The following is a 16,849-nucleotide window of genomic DNA, read 5'->3' as shown; positions in this document are numbered from 1 at the left end:
CGGGCGGGCAGTCAGCCAGCCACCCAGACTCAACAGTCAGTCTGTGTAGCACATGTGCTACTGTTGGCCCAGCCAGGAGCCACCGGGCCTTGGGCCCAGAACAGAATGTGGTGCTTCAGAGGCAAAGAGCAAAACGAATCCAGATGTGTGTGACTCACATAAAACACTCAACGAAAAGACTGTGTGCTTGTGTGTTATATCAGGAACAGAGTGTGTTCGCACAGCACGGCGCACATACACTGTGCATGGAAAGGAAAATAGTACTTTTGTTCTTTTTTTTTAGGGGAAATTAATGGGTTTGTTTCTTTTGAGGGAGAATGGAGAATTATGAGGAGTCCCTTAATGGCTTGAGCTGTAAACGTTTGGTTACTGGTGGGATTTTGTCAAATTAATTATGACCCGGGGGTATTTATACATGTACTAGTGGGAGGGGCTGTCGTTATAATGTAAAATCATGACAAATAAAACTGATCCGAGACCAGCGCTCCTACTCTGAGATGCTTTATGAATACAAGCCCTGGTGTTTAAGAGTCGTCCCCGTTTTAAATTTGAAAAACGAAACTACACATCAATAAAGTATCTGGCCGGTGTCGTTACGATTCCTGCCAAAGATTCTAGCCTACTCCTGTCATTAGTGGCAAAATGACTTCTGAAGCTAAAAATCCTTTTTTGCCGAGAGACTAAATTGCAACCGTCAGAAAACACACAGCTCAGCCCCCATGTGGTTGGTTGGCCAATTATGAGGCATGATTCACCAAGGAAATATCTGCCATTTGCCATTCCTACACATCACTTCTGGACCAGTAGTGATCCAACTCAACAGAAAATCCTACTTTGACAACTTCTGCGGTTGTTCTGCCACTTCAGTAACCAACATTTTCATTCGTTTTATGGTATTTGACTGACATTTATGGATAATAACACAGGAATACTGCTTTTGAAAATGCTGTATGAGTCATTGTGAGAAGTCCAGTAAAGCACAGAAACAAAATTGACACATATCTATTGAAATCAAACTGATGTTGGTTAAAAATGAGTCGGTGTGTGTGTGTGTGCACGTGATTGTCTTTGTGTCTAAACTATTGATACCAGCAATGAGTGCATTAAAGTAAGCAAGTAAGTTAGGTATTGAGTTATTGAGCATATAAATGTACTCTGGTAGTGTGTGACCATACCTTTATCAAGTGTTTGTTCACCCATTTTGTGAAGGTCTTTTTCTGTACTCGATCCCGTTCATCTGCAAGACACAAAGAGCAAACGTCAGACATGATTATAGAGAAACAAAGATTAGATAAACCCTCGGAGTACATTAATAAGTCATGTTGAGGTATTCTTTACTGAGGGTTGAGAAAACTCAGTCTAAATGAAAAACAGATCGCAGGGTATTTGGAGATAAGGAGAAGACCAAAGGATTTAAAATACATTTAAACATGAACAGCGAGCACTGAAATCTAGTATCCCAGATGCCGCCATCGTTTTGCACATCCCCGAGACAAAGAGAAGTCATTGGATGGGATTAGTCTAGCCCGGTGAGACATGATAGCAGAGCGTCGGGACTAAACATGTCTGACTCACGAGAAATCATCATAGCACAGTCAGTGTCTAGATATACACCCTCGTTTTCGAGTTGTTTCTGCAAATGCTATTCACTAACAAATGACTACAGGCAGGGCCTGAGGCTTAGTGGAAGCATTTACACTGTACAGGTGCTCAATATCTCTACAGGCCTGGTACTGTATGTACACATATGTTGCTACGTACTGTAACGGACACTGTTGCGCTTGTGGAACATGATAATATATGGTAGCTCTCAGAGAGTAAGACAACGGTGCCTTAACGGGCAGATAACCACATCGGGCAGATCGATACGGTTTCAGCCTCACCATACTGAGTGTAATTGACACACCCGCAGTCAAATACCTGGACACATCCCACTACTCTGGGGTAATGATAAGCATACTGCAGAGCGCAGACACTGACGTACCAACTGTAGACACTGACCCTCCCCAACTAAGAGGCACATCACCAACAGTTAGTCATCATGCCAGAGCACTTCACTGAAAGATTGTTGATTTTTTGTTGTTGTATATTTTTGTATATTTAACCAAAGAAGTCACATTGAGATATACATCTCTTCTTCAAGTGAGCCCATCAGTTATATCAAGTGAGATAGTACTGATGGCCAATCCAATATCAATTCCAATAGGTTTGTTTTTCGAAAGTCATACGTCGCATTGAAGAAAATACTGTATTTATTACACTGATAACTCATTATCCAGACAAAAGACATGTCCATATTAATAATATGTCATTAACAAACGGCATTTAAGGTTCTTTATCAAAGCCTACCGTACCATTAAAGGGAAAATTGCTCACCAAAATCAACATGGTGAAAATGGCGCGTTTCTATGTTTTGTAGTAAAAAAAGATAGGAAGTTAAAATGTTTACAATGACATCATCAATTTGTAGACAATGCCTAATAATAATAATAATAATAATAATAATAATAATAATAATAAGTTAAAATCACACGATGCACACCAATGGTGTCATTGGAAACACTTATCTTCCTCTATCTTTTCTACAAAAACATAAATAAAAATGCACCATTTTCACATATGTTGATGTTGGGGTGGTGCTGGAGATGATGAATACGAAGTTGCATTTCTTTTTGAATTTTCCCTTAAGGTGGCAATATGTTACTTTTTGGCCTTGACCAAAGTCACATAGAATTGCGAGTTATAGATCTATCATTCTACTTGAAAGCAAGTCTAAGAAGCGGTATTTCTATGCTTCCCATTCTTAAGTTTTGCTTTTGCATCTTTTACTTTGGGTTTGGTACACCAGCTTCAGACAGCTGAAACAACAATATTCATGAGAATGGAAAATGTATTTCACTGCGGTTTAGATGTTAAAATGATTCTCTAAACTAAACTAGCTTATTTTGTCACATAAAGTGAAATGTCAAACTATTCGAGTTTTAGCAACTAGGAAATGGCAGAGCAATTTCTGCATAGTGCAACTTTAAGGAAGCCTCGGGTCTTCAGCTACTCCTATGACAGCTCAGGTCATGTTACTGAATGAACTGTTAAACATGCTATATAAGTTAAACGTTATCAGTCCTACAAGATGGTGAAAAGCATATTAAGTACCACTCACAGGCTAGGCACTGCAGAACCAAAGTACAACGGTGTGTGCTGATTCACTGTGACTGCAAACTGAACCTGCAGGCTACACTTTTGTATTCTCAGGTGGGCGCGTCCGCCATGTTGCTATTGTGTTATGGGATCACGTTGCCGTGGCAACCATAGGGTGTGTGTGTGTGTGTGTGCCTGGAGACTATTGACTTCTGTCATTCTCTGTCGTTCATCAATAAAGCTACAATACGAGGGCAATCCTGATTTATACGGGACACTCACGCTCACAGTTTATGCGAGGTAAAAATGCTCAAGTATCACGGTCGGGGGGACTAACACAAATACTTGCAATCAGCATACACAGTGCACCCAGTCATGACTCGGGCTAAGACAAACTATTTAAACTGCATTGTGTGATGCCAAAGATAAACACAGTGATCACAAATTCACAATAGTAAAAAGGGGCGAAAGTCCTACCTCCTTTACCCAAAGTCATCTCCTTGATTCACTGCAGGACAAAGGAGTGTTTTAGCCCATCTTAAAAGTGGTAATCTAATAGGTCCTCCTGAGTAAGTCACTCTCAGCACTTGATTTATAATTGGCCATTAACCAATAGACACATGACTACTACTCCACTCTTCTATAAAATAACCAGAAATGAATGAGCAAGTATGAAAATATCTATAAATGTATCTATAAATATCTATAAATAAGAAAAAAGGTACACCCAAACACACTTCAGCCCAGCTTAAATGAAAAGGGGAGTCAGGTGCTCGACTGAGGGACTTGAAATTCCAAAAAAACAATCCTTACCCCAGGACATTTCAATGGGTGTTTGCAGGAAAGGAAAGAAAACAACAACAAAAAAGACATGTAAAGGACGTCATTAGAGTCTTGAAGGCGTTTTACACCGAAACGGAAGCCTGTTCGTGTTCCGTATAGAAATATTTCAGATCTATGCAGAAACAGAGCGCTCCTTTTTCTTTGTAATCCTGGATAGTCAACCGTTAAAGTGTCCTGGGGTAAGGAATGTTTTTTTGGTCATTTCTATAGGAGCTTTATCAACAATGTATAGGCCTACTGAGATTTCATCCCCACATTTTGTGAATGGGTTCGCTGACCACTAGGGTGGGAGGGAACGGCTGATGTGTTAGATTAGTGGGAGTGTCCACTCTTGGTCACAAATGTGGACGACTGGAGAGACACAGAAAACATGACAGCAAAAAAACAACAACAACGTAATTTTAAATCTAAATGTATTCCCATAGATGGTGATTAGAGAAAGCTCAAACTGTAATTGAGAGTGCACTAAAGGCTCACAGTGGAAGCCACAAGCCCTCTTTCAATTTAAATTGACACTGACAGCTGGTATGATTCTCAGCATCATGAAGGAGCTCATTATTTCACAGACTTGTCTGTGCAGGGATATGAAAGTGGTCCAAACCTGTAACTACAGCAGTAAAACTTTCCCTTTCACAGGAAAAGAAAAACACACAGAATTTTAACTCTCTCCCTTAAGTAATAACAAGCCATAGTATCAGAGGCAAACGTTCCATATGAACCTATTTGACACACTGGCTAGGTGAACACTGTCATACATAGAACCAAACTTTTCATGTACTGTAAACATATGTACTGTAAACACAGGTTAATGCTGTCATACTAGTACCTTTCCTGCCATCCGTAGACTTGAGCATCCCCTGGTAGTAGCCTTCGTCTGAGGGCACCCTGTCCCTTCCATCCCTGCCACCACTGCTATCTGTCGAGAAGTTCCTGTATCTCTGTTGCTGACCGCTCATGGTGCCACTCAACTCCGAATGAATGAATCAAAAGTCCCCTCTAGCGCGCTCTATGCGACCGCTTTGTCACCACAAGGTTTCTGTCGGTAGCTATAACGGTAGCTATAACGTTTCTCTCTTTCCTGCTCTTACTTAAAAATTCCTCAGTGCTCCTTTCACTCGGAGGGAGCATGCAGTCGTATGGCTACGTTCCAGTCAGCACTTTCGATCTAGCCTATGATTGTATTCCTCTCTCGCTCTACCTCCGTATGAGATCTTCTCTTCTTTTCTTCCCGTTGCTTTTTTTTCTCCCTCTCCTCCTCTCGCAATAAGTTATCCCTGTGGAGTACAGTGTCTGGGCCTGTCCTTGTGCTGATCTGTACAGTATGATAACTGCCTGAGCGTTTGGAGGACATTGTGGTGGGTAAGAGGCTCGACCACACCCCTTCCTCTGCCCTGTCATATTGGTGTGGCTGGTGAGAGCAGGAAGGAGGGCGGGGAACAGAGGAAAGTGAGTGATCAGACAAGGTGTGGTGGCCAGCAGGCCGTTGTGCCATAAAAGACACCATCTGCATACACTTTTACTTGTCATCTTACCTTCGTTTACTGAAGGATACACAATACACACCCTGAATCCTTATACTTCGTTACGATGGCTGTATAAGCAATAACGAAGAATGGCACCGGAAATAAATAACACAGTATTGTTTTACGGTTTGATATAATTTCATATTGTTTTAGAACACAGTTCAACGTCTAATTACTTTTTAATCGCACGCACGCACACACACGCACACACACACAAACACACACACACGTGATTAATCATTGCCTACTCACTGCATTCCTGAGAGAGCTGTGGGTGTTACTCAGTGTGATGAGGAAGAGGGGGAGGCTGAGGGAAGGGCTACTTTGGCATCCACACACACTGAGAGATCAGCCATGACTATACGGTACTAGCTATATCTAAAGACATGTAGATTCTCGAACTAGACAATTAGTGAAGGAGTACATATTCCCTCTGCTCTGCTGAAGGCCTGACAGCGTGTGTGTTTTTTGGTTTCCCTTTAACTACACCAGCATGAACTAAAATACACTCATGCACGCTCACAGACCTGATTTCCTCAAACTCAACACTCACATGTAAAGACATTACAGAGACATTCTAGCACAACTCCACTACAACCAGCTAGCATTGTTGAACCAGTGATTATGATTATCAGTCCTTTATCAGCCTCTAACCCAGAGATGCCCATTCAGATAACTGATAAGACACGATATCAGTGAGGACTTGTTTTGGTGTCTCATTCCCTCATAATAACATGGGAAGACCCAAAACTACACTTAAGGGAGACCCAGGTAAGAACCAGGGGTATACTACAAAGTAGGCTCAAGGAGCTAGCCAGCTTACTTTGGTAAACAAAATACTTGATTTTCTAGTTCATTAAAAAAGTTTAACTTAAATATATGTTTTTAATTATTGAGTCAATTAGAACATACCCATTTCAAGATCTTTCAAAAACATGCATTTTACCTCGATGACAATATTTAGGCTAGTTTAGTTGGCTAACTCCTTGAATCTGCTTTGTAGAATACCCCTCAGGGTTCCTAGGCCTGTGTATTTTCGGGCTTCACTAAGAACTGTAGGGTGCTGACACACAAAACAATACCACAGGGTGTGACCAACAGGCCCTCTAAACATTAAGAAGGTATGCATCTCATTTCCACACCCTGTCTGACATGACATTAGGAAACACTTTTCTTTCCAATGTGAGGTGGTTAATTGCATCTTGTTTGAACATGAAGCAGTTGATGTGTCAAGATGTGTGTTTGTTTTATTTGACACTAAGTTCACAAAATTTGAAAATGGTGGAGAGGCACACCTTAAATAATAGCTTTGTGTCCTCCCACACGTCTAGGCAAGAGCAGGAATTAAGGAGGCCAAGCAAATACCATAATACTGTACAGTCCAAGACATACAAGGGAAGAGAAGAGTAATAACAACACACACATAATCCCACCTCGACAGGGCTGGAGGCTAAACATAAAAACACTGAGGATTCATATGGTCACCTCTCACAGGAGAGTTTGGATAGTGTAGCCTGGGAAAGAAAGGATTAACATATGATGTCATTGATTTCAATGTGCTTAGCAAACCACAACACGTTAACTGCTACTGATACCTCAAAACAGGTTGGGAGTTTTATGAAACAGAGTGAGTTCAAGGAATCAGATTTCAATGTGCATGGGGTTGAACGAAAGCTAAAAAAGAGGTGAAGTGAAAGGGCTTTGACCGTGGACTACTGCTTATGCAGCTAGGAGGATGCTGACAGAGCAGGGCGACGTGATGAGCCGTTGGAATGTGTCTGCGATCTCCTCTCTGCTGGCCGGGGCACTGGGCCAAAGTCCTAACCTAAATATCCTAACCCACCACCCCAAACAAACACACACCCTTACACCCCCACACCGCAAGGATTGGTAGGCCTGCAAGAGGCTGATACAGTATGTGACAAATCTGTCCATACAGATCACAATCCCGTCATCTGCCATATCACATAAACAATTAGTTGTATAAGCATGGAATATAAAAGGTACATCTTGGGTGTAGCTTATTGTATAGAACTTGATAGCTTGTCACTGGATCGTAAATAGCTTGACATACTGGACCGTACAGTATTTTATACCTGAAGGTCAACACTGCAATGCAGTGGCACAGGTGTGAACACCAATGTTAGGCACTTCTCTTCAGCAGTGTGACATAATGATACGAACAGCTCCGGTGTGATTTTACGCTAGGTACAGATCTAGTATCAGCTCCCCCTGACCCATTCTGAACCCTAACCATTCATGGGGGAAATGCAAAACTGACCCAAGACCAGTGTGTAGGGGCAACTTCACCCTTCTCCATACAGTGCATTCGGAAAGTATTCAGACCCCTTGACTATTTCCACATTTTGTAACATTACAGCCTTATTCTAAAATTGATTAAACCATTTTTTAAAGAAATGTTTGCCAATGTATAAAGAAAAAAAAATATCACATTTACAAAAGTATTCAGACCCTTTACTCTGTTGAAGCACCTTGGCAGAGATTACAGCCTCAAGCCTTCTTGGTATGACGCTACAAGTTTGGAATACCTGTATTTGGGGAGTTTCTCCAATTCAACTCTGCAGATCCTCTCAAGTTCTGTCAGGTTGGATTGGGAGTGTTGCTGCACAGCTATTTTAAAGTCTGTCCAGAGATGTTAGATCGGGTTCAAGTCTGGTTTCTGTCTCGGCCACTCAAGGACATTCAGACACTTGTCCTGAAGCCACTCCTGCGTTGTCTTGGCTGTATGCTTAGGGTCATTCTCCTGTTTTAAGGTGAACCTTCGCCCCAGTCTGAGGTCCTGAGAGCTCTGGAGCAGGTTTTCATCAAGGATCTCTCTGTACTTTGCTCCGTTCATCTTTGCCTCCGGCCTGACTAGTCTCCCAGTCCCTGCCGCTGAAAAACATCCCCACAGCATGATGCTGCCACCACCATGCTTCACTGTAGGGATGGTGCCAGTTTACCTCCAGACATGACACTTGGCATTCAGGCCAAAGAGTTCAATCTTGGTTTCATCAGACCAGAGAATCTTGTTTCTCATGGTCTGAGAGTATTTAGGTGCCTTTTGGCAAACTCGAAGCAGGCTGTCATGTGCCTTTTACCAAGGAGTGGCTTTCATCTGGCCACTCTACCATAAAGACCTGATTGGTGGAGTGCTGCAGAGATTGTTGTCCTTCCGGAAGGTTCTCCTATCTCCACAGAGGAACTCTAGAGCTCTATCAGAGTGACCATTGGGTTCATGGTCACCTCCTTGACCAAGGCCCTTCTCCCCCGATTGCTCAGTTTGGCCAGGCAGCCAGCTCTAGGAAGAGTCTTGGTGGTTCCAAACTTCTTCCATTTAAGAATGATGGAGACCACTGTGTTCTTGGGGACCTTCAATGCTGAAGAAATGTTTTGGTACCCTTCCGCAGATCTGTGCCCCGACACAATCCTATTGATTCCTTCGACCTCATGGCTTGGTTTTTGCTCTGACATGCACTGTCAACTGTGGTACCTTATATAGACAGGTGTTTGTCTTTCCAAATCATGCCCAATCAATTGAATTTACCACAGCTGGACTCCAATCAAGTTGTAGAAACATCATGATCAATGGAAACAGGATACACCTGAGCTCAATTTCGAGTCTTATAGCAAAGGGTCTGTATACTTACAGTACGTATATAAGATATTTCTTTTTTTAATCTTTAATAAATTGAAAAGATTTCTAAAAACCTGTTTTCGCATTATCATTGTGGGTTATTGTGTGTAGATTGCTGACACATTTTTTATTTAATCCATTTTAGAATACGGCTAAACGTAGCAAAAAGTGGAAAAAGTCAAGGCGTCTGAATATTTTCCCAAGGCACTGTACCAACACCAGGGTGTTAGGTACTTCACACATAACAATACCAAGCCCGGGGGGGGGGGGCATAACAACGGGAAATGTGGAATGTCACAGGAAGGCCCAAACTCAATAGAGCAGCCAACGTCAGAGATACCGTGGAAAATCTTACTCATGAAACTGTTTTCGCCAAAGACGCTGCAAAGGATGTATCATTAAGGTCTACACATGCTTATAACCCTGCTCCCTCATTTGCCCTCATCTAAACCAGATGCAACGCTTGGACTTTTAAAAACAAAGACTGTTGAAAACATGAAGAGATGTTTTTTTCTCTCTCTCTAAATGACATGCTTGAGGTTCTCTCATTGCTTTATAGAACGGGACAGATTAAAGTATGAGAGTGTCTTGGGGTTCTCCTCATGTGTTCTCACACTGACTGTGCGTCATATGTGGACACCCTTAGCGGATTTGCCCACAACCAGATGTATCCGGTTTTCAGGGATACAGCTATTCAACCAAACCAGAAGTGGGAACTCAGCTCATGAGTTTCTTTGTGGATGATATGGATGGATTATTCTGGTGGAGGGAAGAGGGGGGAACCCCCGGGATCCACCCCTCTAATTTGTATGCCCAATGTTTAATTTCAAGGCTCATGCATGTTCGAAGAACTTAGAGATTCTACATAGCCAAACTTTGTCAGATGTTTGTCAGATGTCAGAATGAGTCAGCATAACACACTATCAGTTGTGTGTTCATCTCCAAACTAAATAGAAAATAATATGCCGCAAGCCTATATATCTGTAGAAAGTCCCAGACGAAAACACCAAACACGTCTATATATCATTGTGATTCCTCTAAACAGTTCCCAAAATACTACGTCCTTGTTTCAGAAAGATCTGTCAAATTGGGTTGACGGAAATTGTGATTTTTCTCCAAAATCAACAAAATGGTGGTTGTTTTCCATTTCAAATAGAAAACAACTAGGTTCCATTTCAAATTGCTTCTCATTGTACTCAACCCCACTCACTCATCAACTCACTCCACTATCTCAACTCAGCAGAGATTAGCATCACAGCCATAATAAACCAAGGTTGTGTTCATGAGCCACAAAACGGACTGAAACATGGAGTGACCTCCATGAACTTGTCCAATAAGAAAGGTTTGTTCCCGTTTTCCATTGCAAAACCTCCGGAGAGGTAGGCCTACTCCCGCAGAGATAGAAACGTGTCCCCTGCAGACATTCTAACCCAGAGTTCAAGGGGAGAGGAATGGAGAACCATCCGAAGTAAACAGAAGATAACATAAGATAATCACAACACTATTCACACCCTATCTGTTTAAACTCTTTCACAACTGTAAACGGTCACATAAATGCAATGCTATTGCCTGACCCTTCAAAGTTGGAACGTCAAAGCCATTATGCTCTCCATATGAGCATTTGTATATGTCAAGTTCATCATCAACTCATGTCAAGTTCATCTGTAAAAATAATCCGGTCAAGCATCTTTGACTCAGACAATCGGCCGTGTAGTCACAGGGAACATGATTCCTTTTGGAAAACAGAGATTAAAGCAGAACAGGATTCCACCATCATGGTTTAGATAGTCTTGAGATCATGGAGAGAGAAAAGGTGAGAAGAGGGGAGCAGAGGATGGCAGGGTTAACACCCTTCATTCCAGAGAAGGGAGCAGCCTCAGCACTCCCTTAGAGGGACATCCACCTCACTGACTCCCCCTCCCATTCTCCTGTCACTCCAGCCCAATGCAAGTGGGAGCGTGTGCTCGGAATGTTAATAAAATAAAAACCAAGAGGAACAACTGGGATACACCTGTCACACCCTGACCTTGGAGCTTTTTATGTCTCTATTTTGTTTGGTCAGGGTGTGATTTGGGTGGGCATTCTATGTTCTTTTTTCTATGTTTTTGTATTTCTTTGTTTTGGCCGGGTATGGTTCTCAATCAGGGACAACTGTCTATCGTTGTCTCTGATTGGGAACCATACTTAGGTAGCTTTTCCCCACAGGGTTTTTGTGGGTAGTTATTTTCTGTTTTGTGTTTCTGCACATGACAGGACTGTTTGGGTTTTCGGTCATTCTCTTTGTTATTTTTGTTATTTAGTGTTCAGCTGAAAAAAAATAAAGTTTGAACACTTACCGCGCTTTGGTCCACACCTTCTTCAACAAACGATCGTTAAAACACCTTGTTCCTGTGTGTGTGTGTGTGTGTGTGTGTGTGTGTACACACACAGTCTGTTTGGGTCAGCTGTGATCATCAGCACAGTGTACCTTTGAGATATTCATGAAGTTCAAGAGCCATATTGTCCAGTCTTCAATGCACTTTTTCTGTCTGTGTAACAGGACATGAGGGGATTTCTGCCATAGCTTTGGAAAGACTCACTGAATGTCCGACGTTATCTTCACAGATCTAAATCCCGGTAGCAGGATGAGACGTCATAGTCAGAATTAGATCAAAGGATGAAGCTGTAAGCCCAATTTAACTCCGACTCAACAAGGAATGGATTACCCCTGACAGCTGAGGTTGAAAATGGCTAATTAGTTTACCGCTCCTGGAGCCATGGTGGAAAGCCCCACATCTGTAAATTAACGCTCACTCTCGTGGACTTTCCTTTAGTAAACTTACACAGAGATTATAGTGTGTCTGTTTAATCGAGGTGTAGGTACAGTACCTTTGCAATACAACACCCAGTCTCCCTCTTTTGGAGATGGTATCATACTGCACCAGCCTACGTACTCATTACGTACAATAGTTTGACGGAGGGCAACAGACGCTTTATTTAAAATATGTAAAAATGGAAATTACATATTGCTATTGAGAAAATCTGTCAAAACGTCACTCTCACAAAGATCATTATTACTAGTTTCCATATTTGATAAACATTAACGGAGGGCTGAATTGAGAATTATCTGACCGACAGTACATTTGAATGTGGAAAAAGAGGAACCTGAGAGGGGTTGCTGTGCCAATATTTCCAAACAAACGGTAGCTTTTTGCGCCTGTGGCTGGGTTATTTTAGTTCTATTACTAATGGCTGTATTTTTAGACTGGGGGCTGTGTCTTCCATGATTGACTAACTTCATAGAGAAAGGAAAACAGTGGTTCTGGAGGGAGAAGAGTGTTCACAGAGTGAACACTAGATGGTAACAAAGCACAATGAGGACAGGGTGACTTTTGCTGGTCTTGTTATTATGTTGCTATACTTTCTTTGCTGTGGCCATGACCTAACCAGGATAAACTCTGGGCTCCATACAAGTCAGTTATAGTCAAGTTACATGGTAGGAAGAAAAACTCCTGGATCTAGTTATCATGAAAAATGAACAAGTAATAAAAAAAACAGAGAAATGAAAACCTGCCAATCCTGCATACATTAGACATTTCAAATCACACAAAAAGTAATGTATGAAAAAGCTAATATTAATGATGGTGCCATTCAGACCCTCTCAGAGTGCATTTATGGAAGGGGATACACAACCATACCCACGGAATACTCTAAAACTGGGTTCTAGATAGTTACAAGCAACTGGAAGTGTTACTTAAAGACATTACTCGTCATCAGTGTCTCTAAAATAGTAATATTTATAATAGCTGAATGACACCCTTGATCCTAACTGTCAGGACATTGCTTAATCCAGTCAGGGTGAGTCATCCACAGAGTACTATCCCTATCCAATAAAACCCCTCCCCTACCACAGTCACTCTGCATGTTACCCAGCTGCCATGTCACACCCAGAGTACAATAAAAACCTGTGAACTGTGCTACAGAGGAATAACAAGTGAATTATTATTTAACACTTGCCATATACTGGAGTAGTTATTATTTACTATAGACTAATACTAAACTGTTAACTGTTTGACCTGTAGGCAGTTCCCACGCATAGAGAACAAATAGCTGGAAGCCTAATTCATGTGTATATTCATGTGGGATTGTGAGTCAAGAAGACACACCCCATTGGAGAGGCTTGCCAAAGCCCATGATGGTAGTCATTTGTGATTTGCGTGAGAGCTGGGGAGTAAGGGCTCCTTCAGTGTCCTACTTTGAACACATATGGAAGTGAGTTGGACATGAGACAGCTGGAGGCAATCAGCAAAACATCCAACATTATATCAATGGAATCCAAGACTAGTTTAACTGTAACGCTAAAAAGAGACAGATAATCAAGTCTCTTACGCCTTCTCCTCCATTCACAAATCTCACACGCTACTAATATGTACGATGTATTTATTTGAGAATCATACCATACATTCTGAAAACATTCAGTTGCCTAAGATTTACATGGTCATTAATTGAAAGAACATTTTCATTTTCACTCTGAAATGGAAAATAATACTATATTAATTATCATGTTGTAGGGCCCTGTGTTTTGCTCAATCATGTTGCATGCCTGAGGAGGGTGGTCCAGCACCATTGTTTACATTTTTGGTGTAATTCTCATTTGTGGACTAGGTTTAAAATATAGGAACAGATCTTGCTGTGTCAAATGATTGCGCAAAACACAGGGCCCTAGACCATATATGAAACTTAAATTATTCAATTATAAACTTCAATTATTACTTGTAACTACAATTGTATTACATGTGATCATATTTACTACGGTAGGACTAAAACCAGTTTGCTTAACCCTTCCCCATGTCAGTATTTATATTTCTGCCACTCACCTACACAACACATTTTGCAGTACAAATATTTGCTTCTTTTTGCATAGGTCATCTCGTGCAGGTGATATTCCCGTTCATAATCTATTCCCAGATGAAAAAACGACAACGCTCCAGTTGGAACTTCGGGGCTCCCCTGCGTAGCCATAACTTCAACAGGTGAAAAGCGACACGATATCTCAAGATGCGCTCACCGACAATCCGGAGCGCAAGAATGCAAACACACTCGTTTTCAGAGCGAACTGGCCATGGTGCAACAGTCAATGGATAAAAAAAAAGCTTTCTAATGGATGGGTGAATGTTTCACTTTCATGACAGCCCTGCCCATCTCATTTGAGTCCTTTTATTTCCCAAAGGTATATGGACTTGTACTCTATTCCATATCAATAGATATATACAGTATATAGGCCTATCCATTCAATACAGTGAAATGTAAAAAATAAAATAATAATAATTTAAAAAATAGGAAATGTTAATGTTTATTTTAATATTCTTAGGATACGGTTCAATTACAATTGCAATATTTATGTGTGACAATGAAAGCAAATATTTAATCAGTTAATTTTATTTTCGGTGGGAAATATAAAGTGTGAAATACATAGTTGAATTATTTCACTTTGTGTGTGTATACATGCCTTTCAGAACCTGTTATGGTTTATGGAGTGTGTTGTCTGGGCTCTTTGGCAGTTTTAACAGTGGCCCGGGGTGATACAGATCTTATAATAGGAATTTATATTCATCAATTTACCTTTGAGGCTCCCTTAGTACTGCATTCCACCTTGTAACTCACAGTACTTCAAGTCTCCAACCCTTCTCCCACTGTTAAGGCAGAATGATCATATCGTGAAAGTAAAAGGAAGGGAAAAAAACGGACTACTTTCTCTCTTTCTATTAGAACTCTAATTAAACAATGTATGACTGTCTACTTGGGTCGACCGACACAAACACCACCGTCGTCAGTCAAGAGAGGCTAATTTACGACAGGTCATAACTGACCTGATCCTAGGACAGATTAAAGAGTGGACAGATGGCCTGAATATGAGACTTCTCTTACAGATGACTGACCTATGCTCCACAAACATACATCTGCACTTGTCTTCAGGCACTAAGGACTGGTTTCCCGCACCCATTATAAAAAGCCTCCTTTGGACTAAAAAGCATATGGTTAATGGAGAATCTTATTTGAAAGTGATTTTTAGCCCATGGATAGGCTTAATCTGGGTCCAGGAAAATGGACCGACGATTCCCACTTCTAACCTTTAAGCAATATTATGTGACCCTATTTCAAGAAGTTAGGCGTATGCTGCTACTTCACAGGAAAGGAATTTGCACATTTTTTAATAATCAAAATTCCTTTTTGGCAGAAATGCCTACTGGAACATGTGAACTTTCTTGTGCCTTAACAACAAACTTGTATGCCATCTGTAAATAGGAATACTATTGTTAAAATTACGAGCCGAGTTGGTTTAGCCATGCAAAAAGGCCGGAACCTTCCCGCAAGCCATGATTGGCTGAGATGATGGATGGGCTGGACATGCCGAGAGATGAGTTTGGATTGGTCTACCATGAAGCATGCTTTTGTCTAGAACATAAGCTGCTCAGTAAGTGTAGATAAACCTTGCTTACCGGGGCTTTTTTAGCCATAGAGAACTGCAAAAGTGTTGCTACTGCTCAACACCACTGCTGCCAAAAGTTAGCAGGCACTATTGACCAAGATCAGTGTGAAACATTTGTGATGGACTACTTTTTGATCATGGTCATTGTGAACCGGAGTGACTTGACACAATGTGGGTCAAACAAGCTGTACAAACAAAACAGAGTGAAAAGGGTTTCCAGTCTGCTGTGAAGCCTTCATCTATGCATAGGGGTAATAGTCTAGCTACATTTTCAGATATTATACGTTTCTAAATTTGTCAGAAAGTCGTTTTCATTGCAAGTTAAAGAGTACTGTTATCTAGCTAGCGAACAACAGCTTGCTGGATCACTAGCTAACGTTACGTGTATGATCTGTAAGCTATTTGCATTGCTAGTTACCGGTACCCCTTGTATATAGCCTCGCTACCGTTATTTTATTGTTGCTCTCTGATTTGTTATTTTTCTATTGTCTTCTTTTTTATTTACATTTTTTACATATTTTTTACTTCAGTTTATTTTAGTAAATACTTTCTTAACACTTATCTTTCTAAAACTGCATTGTTGGTTAAGGGCTTGTAAGTAAGCATTTCACTGTTGTTGTATTCAGCACATCAATCAATCAAATGTATTTATAAAGCCCTTCTTACATCTTACACCTGCTGTACAGAAACCCAGCCTAAAACCCCAAACAGCAAGCAATGCAGGTGTAGAAGCACGGTGGCTAAGAAAAACTCCCTAGAAAGGCCGGAACCTAGGAAGAAACCTAGAGAGGAACCAGGCTTTGAGGGGGGGCCAGTCCTCTTCTGGCTGTGCTGGGTGGAGATTATAACAGAACATGGCCTAGATGTTTAAATGTTCATAGATGACCAGCAGGGTCAAATAATAATAATCAGAGTGGTTGTTAGAGGGTGCAATAGGTCAGCACCTCTAGAGTAAATGTCAGTTGGCTTTTCGAAGCCGATCTTTCAGAGTATCTCTACCGCTCCTGCTGTCTCTAGAGAGTTGAAAACAGCAGGTCTGGGACAAGGTAGCACGTCCGGTGAATAGGTCAGGGTTCCATAGCCACAGGCAAAACAGTTGAAACTGGAGCAGCAGCACGACCAGGTGGACTGGGGACAGCAAGGAGTCAGCATGTGAGCCATGACCAGCCTTTCAAAGCACTTCATGGCTACAGACGTGAGTCCTACGGGTCGGTAGTCATTTAGACGGGTTACCTTAGT

The 16,849-nt window shown here is 41.3% G+C and overlaps 1 protein-coding gene across 1 annotated transcript in view; it reads right to left on the bottom strand.

Moving 5' to 3' along the window:
* LOC109902199 (plectin) overlaps nucleotides 1-16,849 on the bottom strand; it is a 75,880-nt gene that overhangs the window by 39,388 nt on the left and 19,643 nt on the right. The window contains exon 2 of the mRNA XM_031838082.1: nucleotides 1,137-1,237. Within this exon, the coding sequence (XP_031693942.1) occupies nucleotides 1,137-1,237 (101 nt within the window). The remainder of the gene's footprint in view (nucleotides 1-1,136; nucleotides 1,238-16,849) is intronic.

Source organism: Oncorhynchus kisutch, linkage group LG13 (genome assembly GCF_002021735.2).
Source record: "Oncorhynchus kisutch isolate 150728-3 linkage group LG13, Okis_V2, whole genome shotgun sequence".
NCBI classification, from domain to species: domain Eukaryota; kingdom Metazoa; phylum Chordata; class Actinopteri; order Salmoniformes; family Salmonidae; genus Oncorhynchus; species Oncorhynchus kisutch.
Note: the sequence above shows the minus strand (reverse complement) of the source record. Positions and strands in the feature narration are given on the sequence as shown.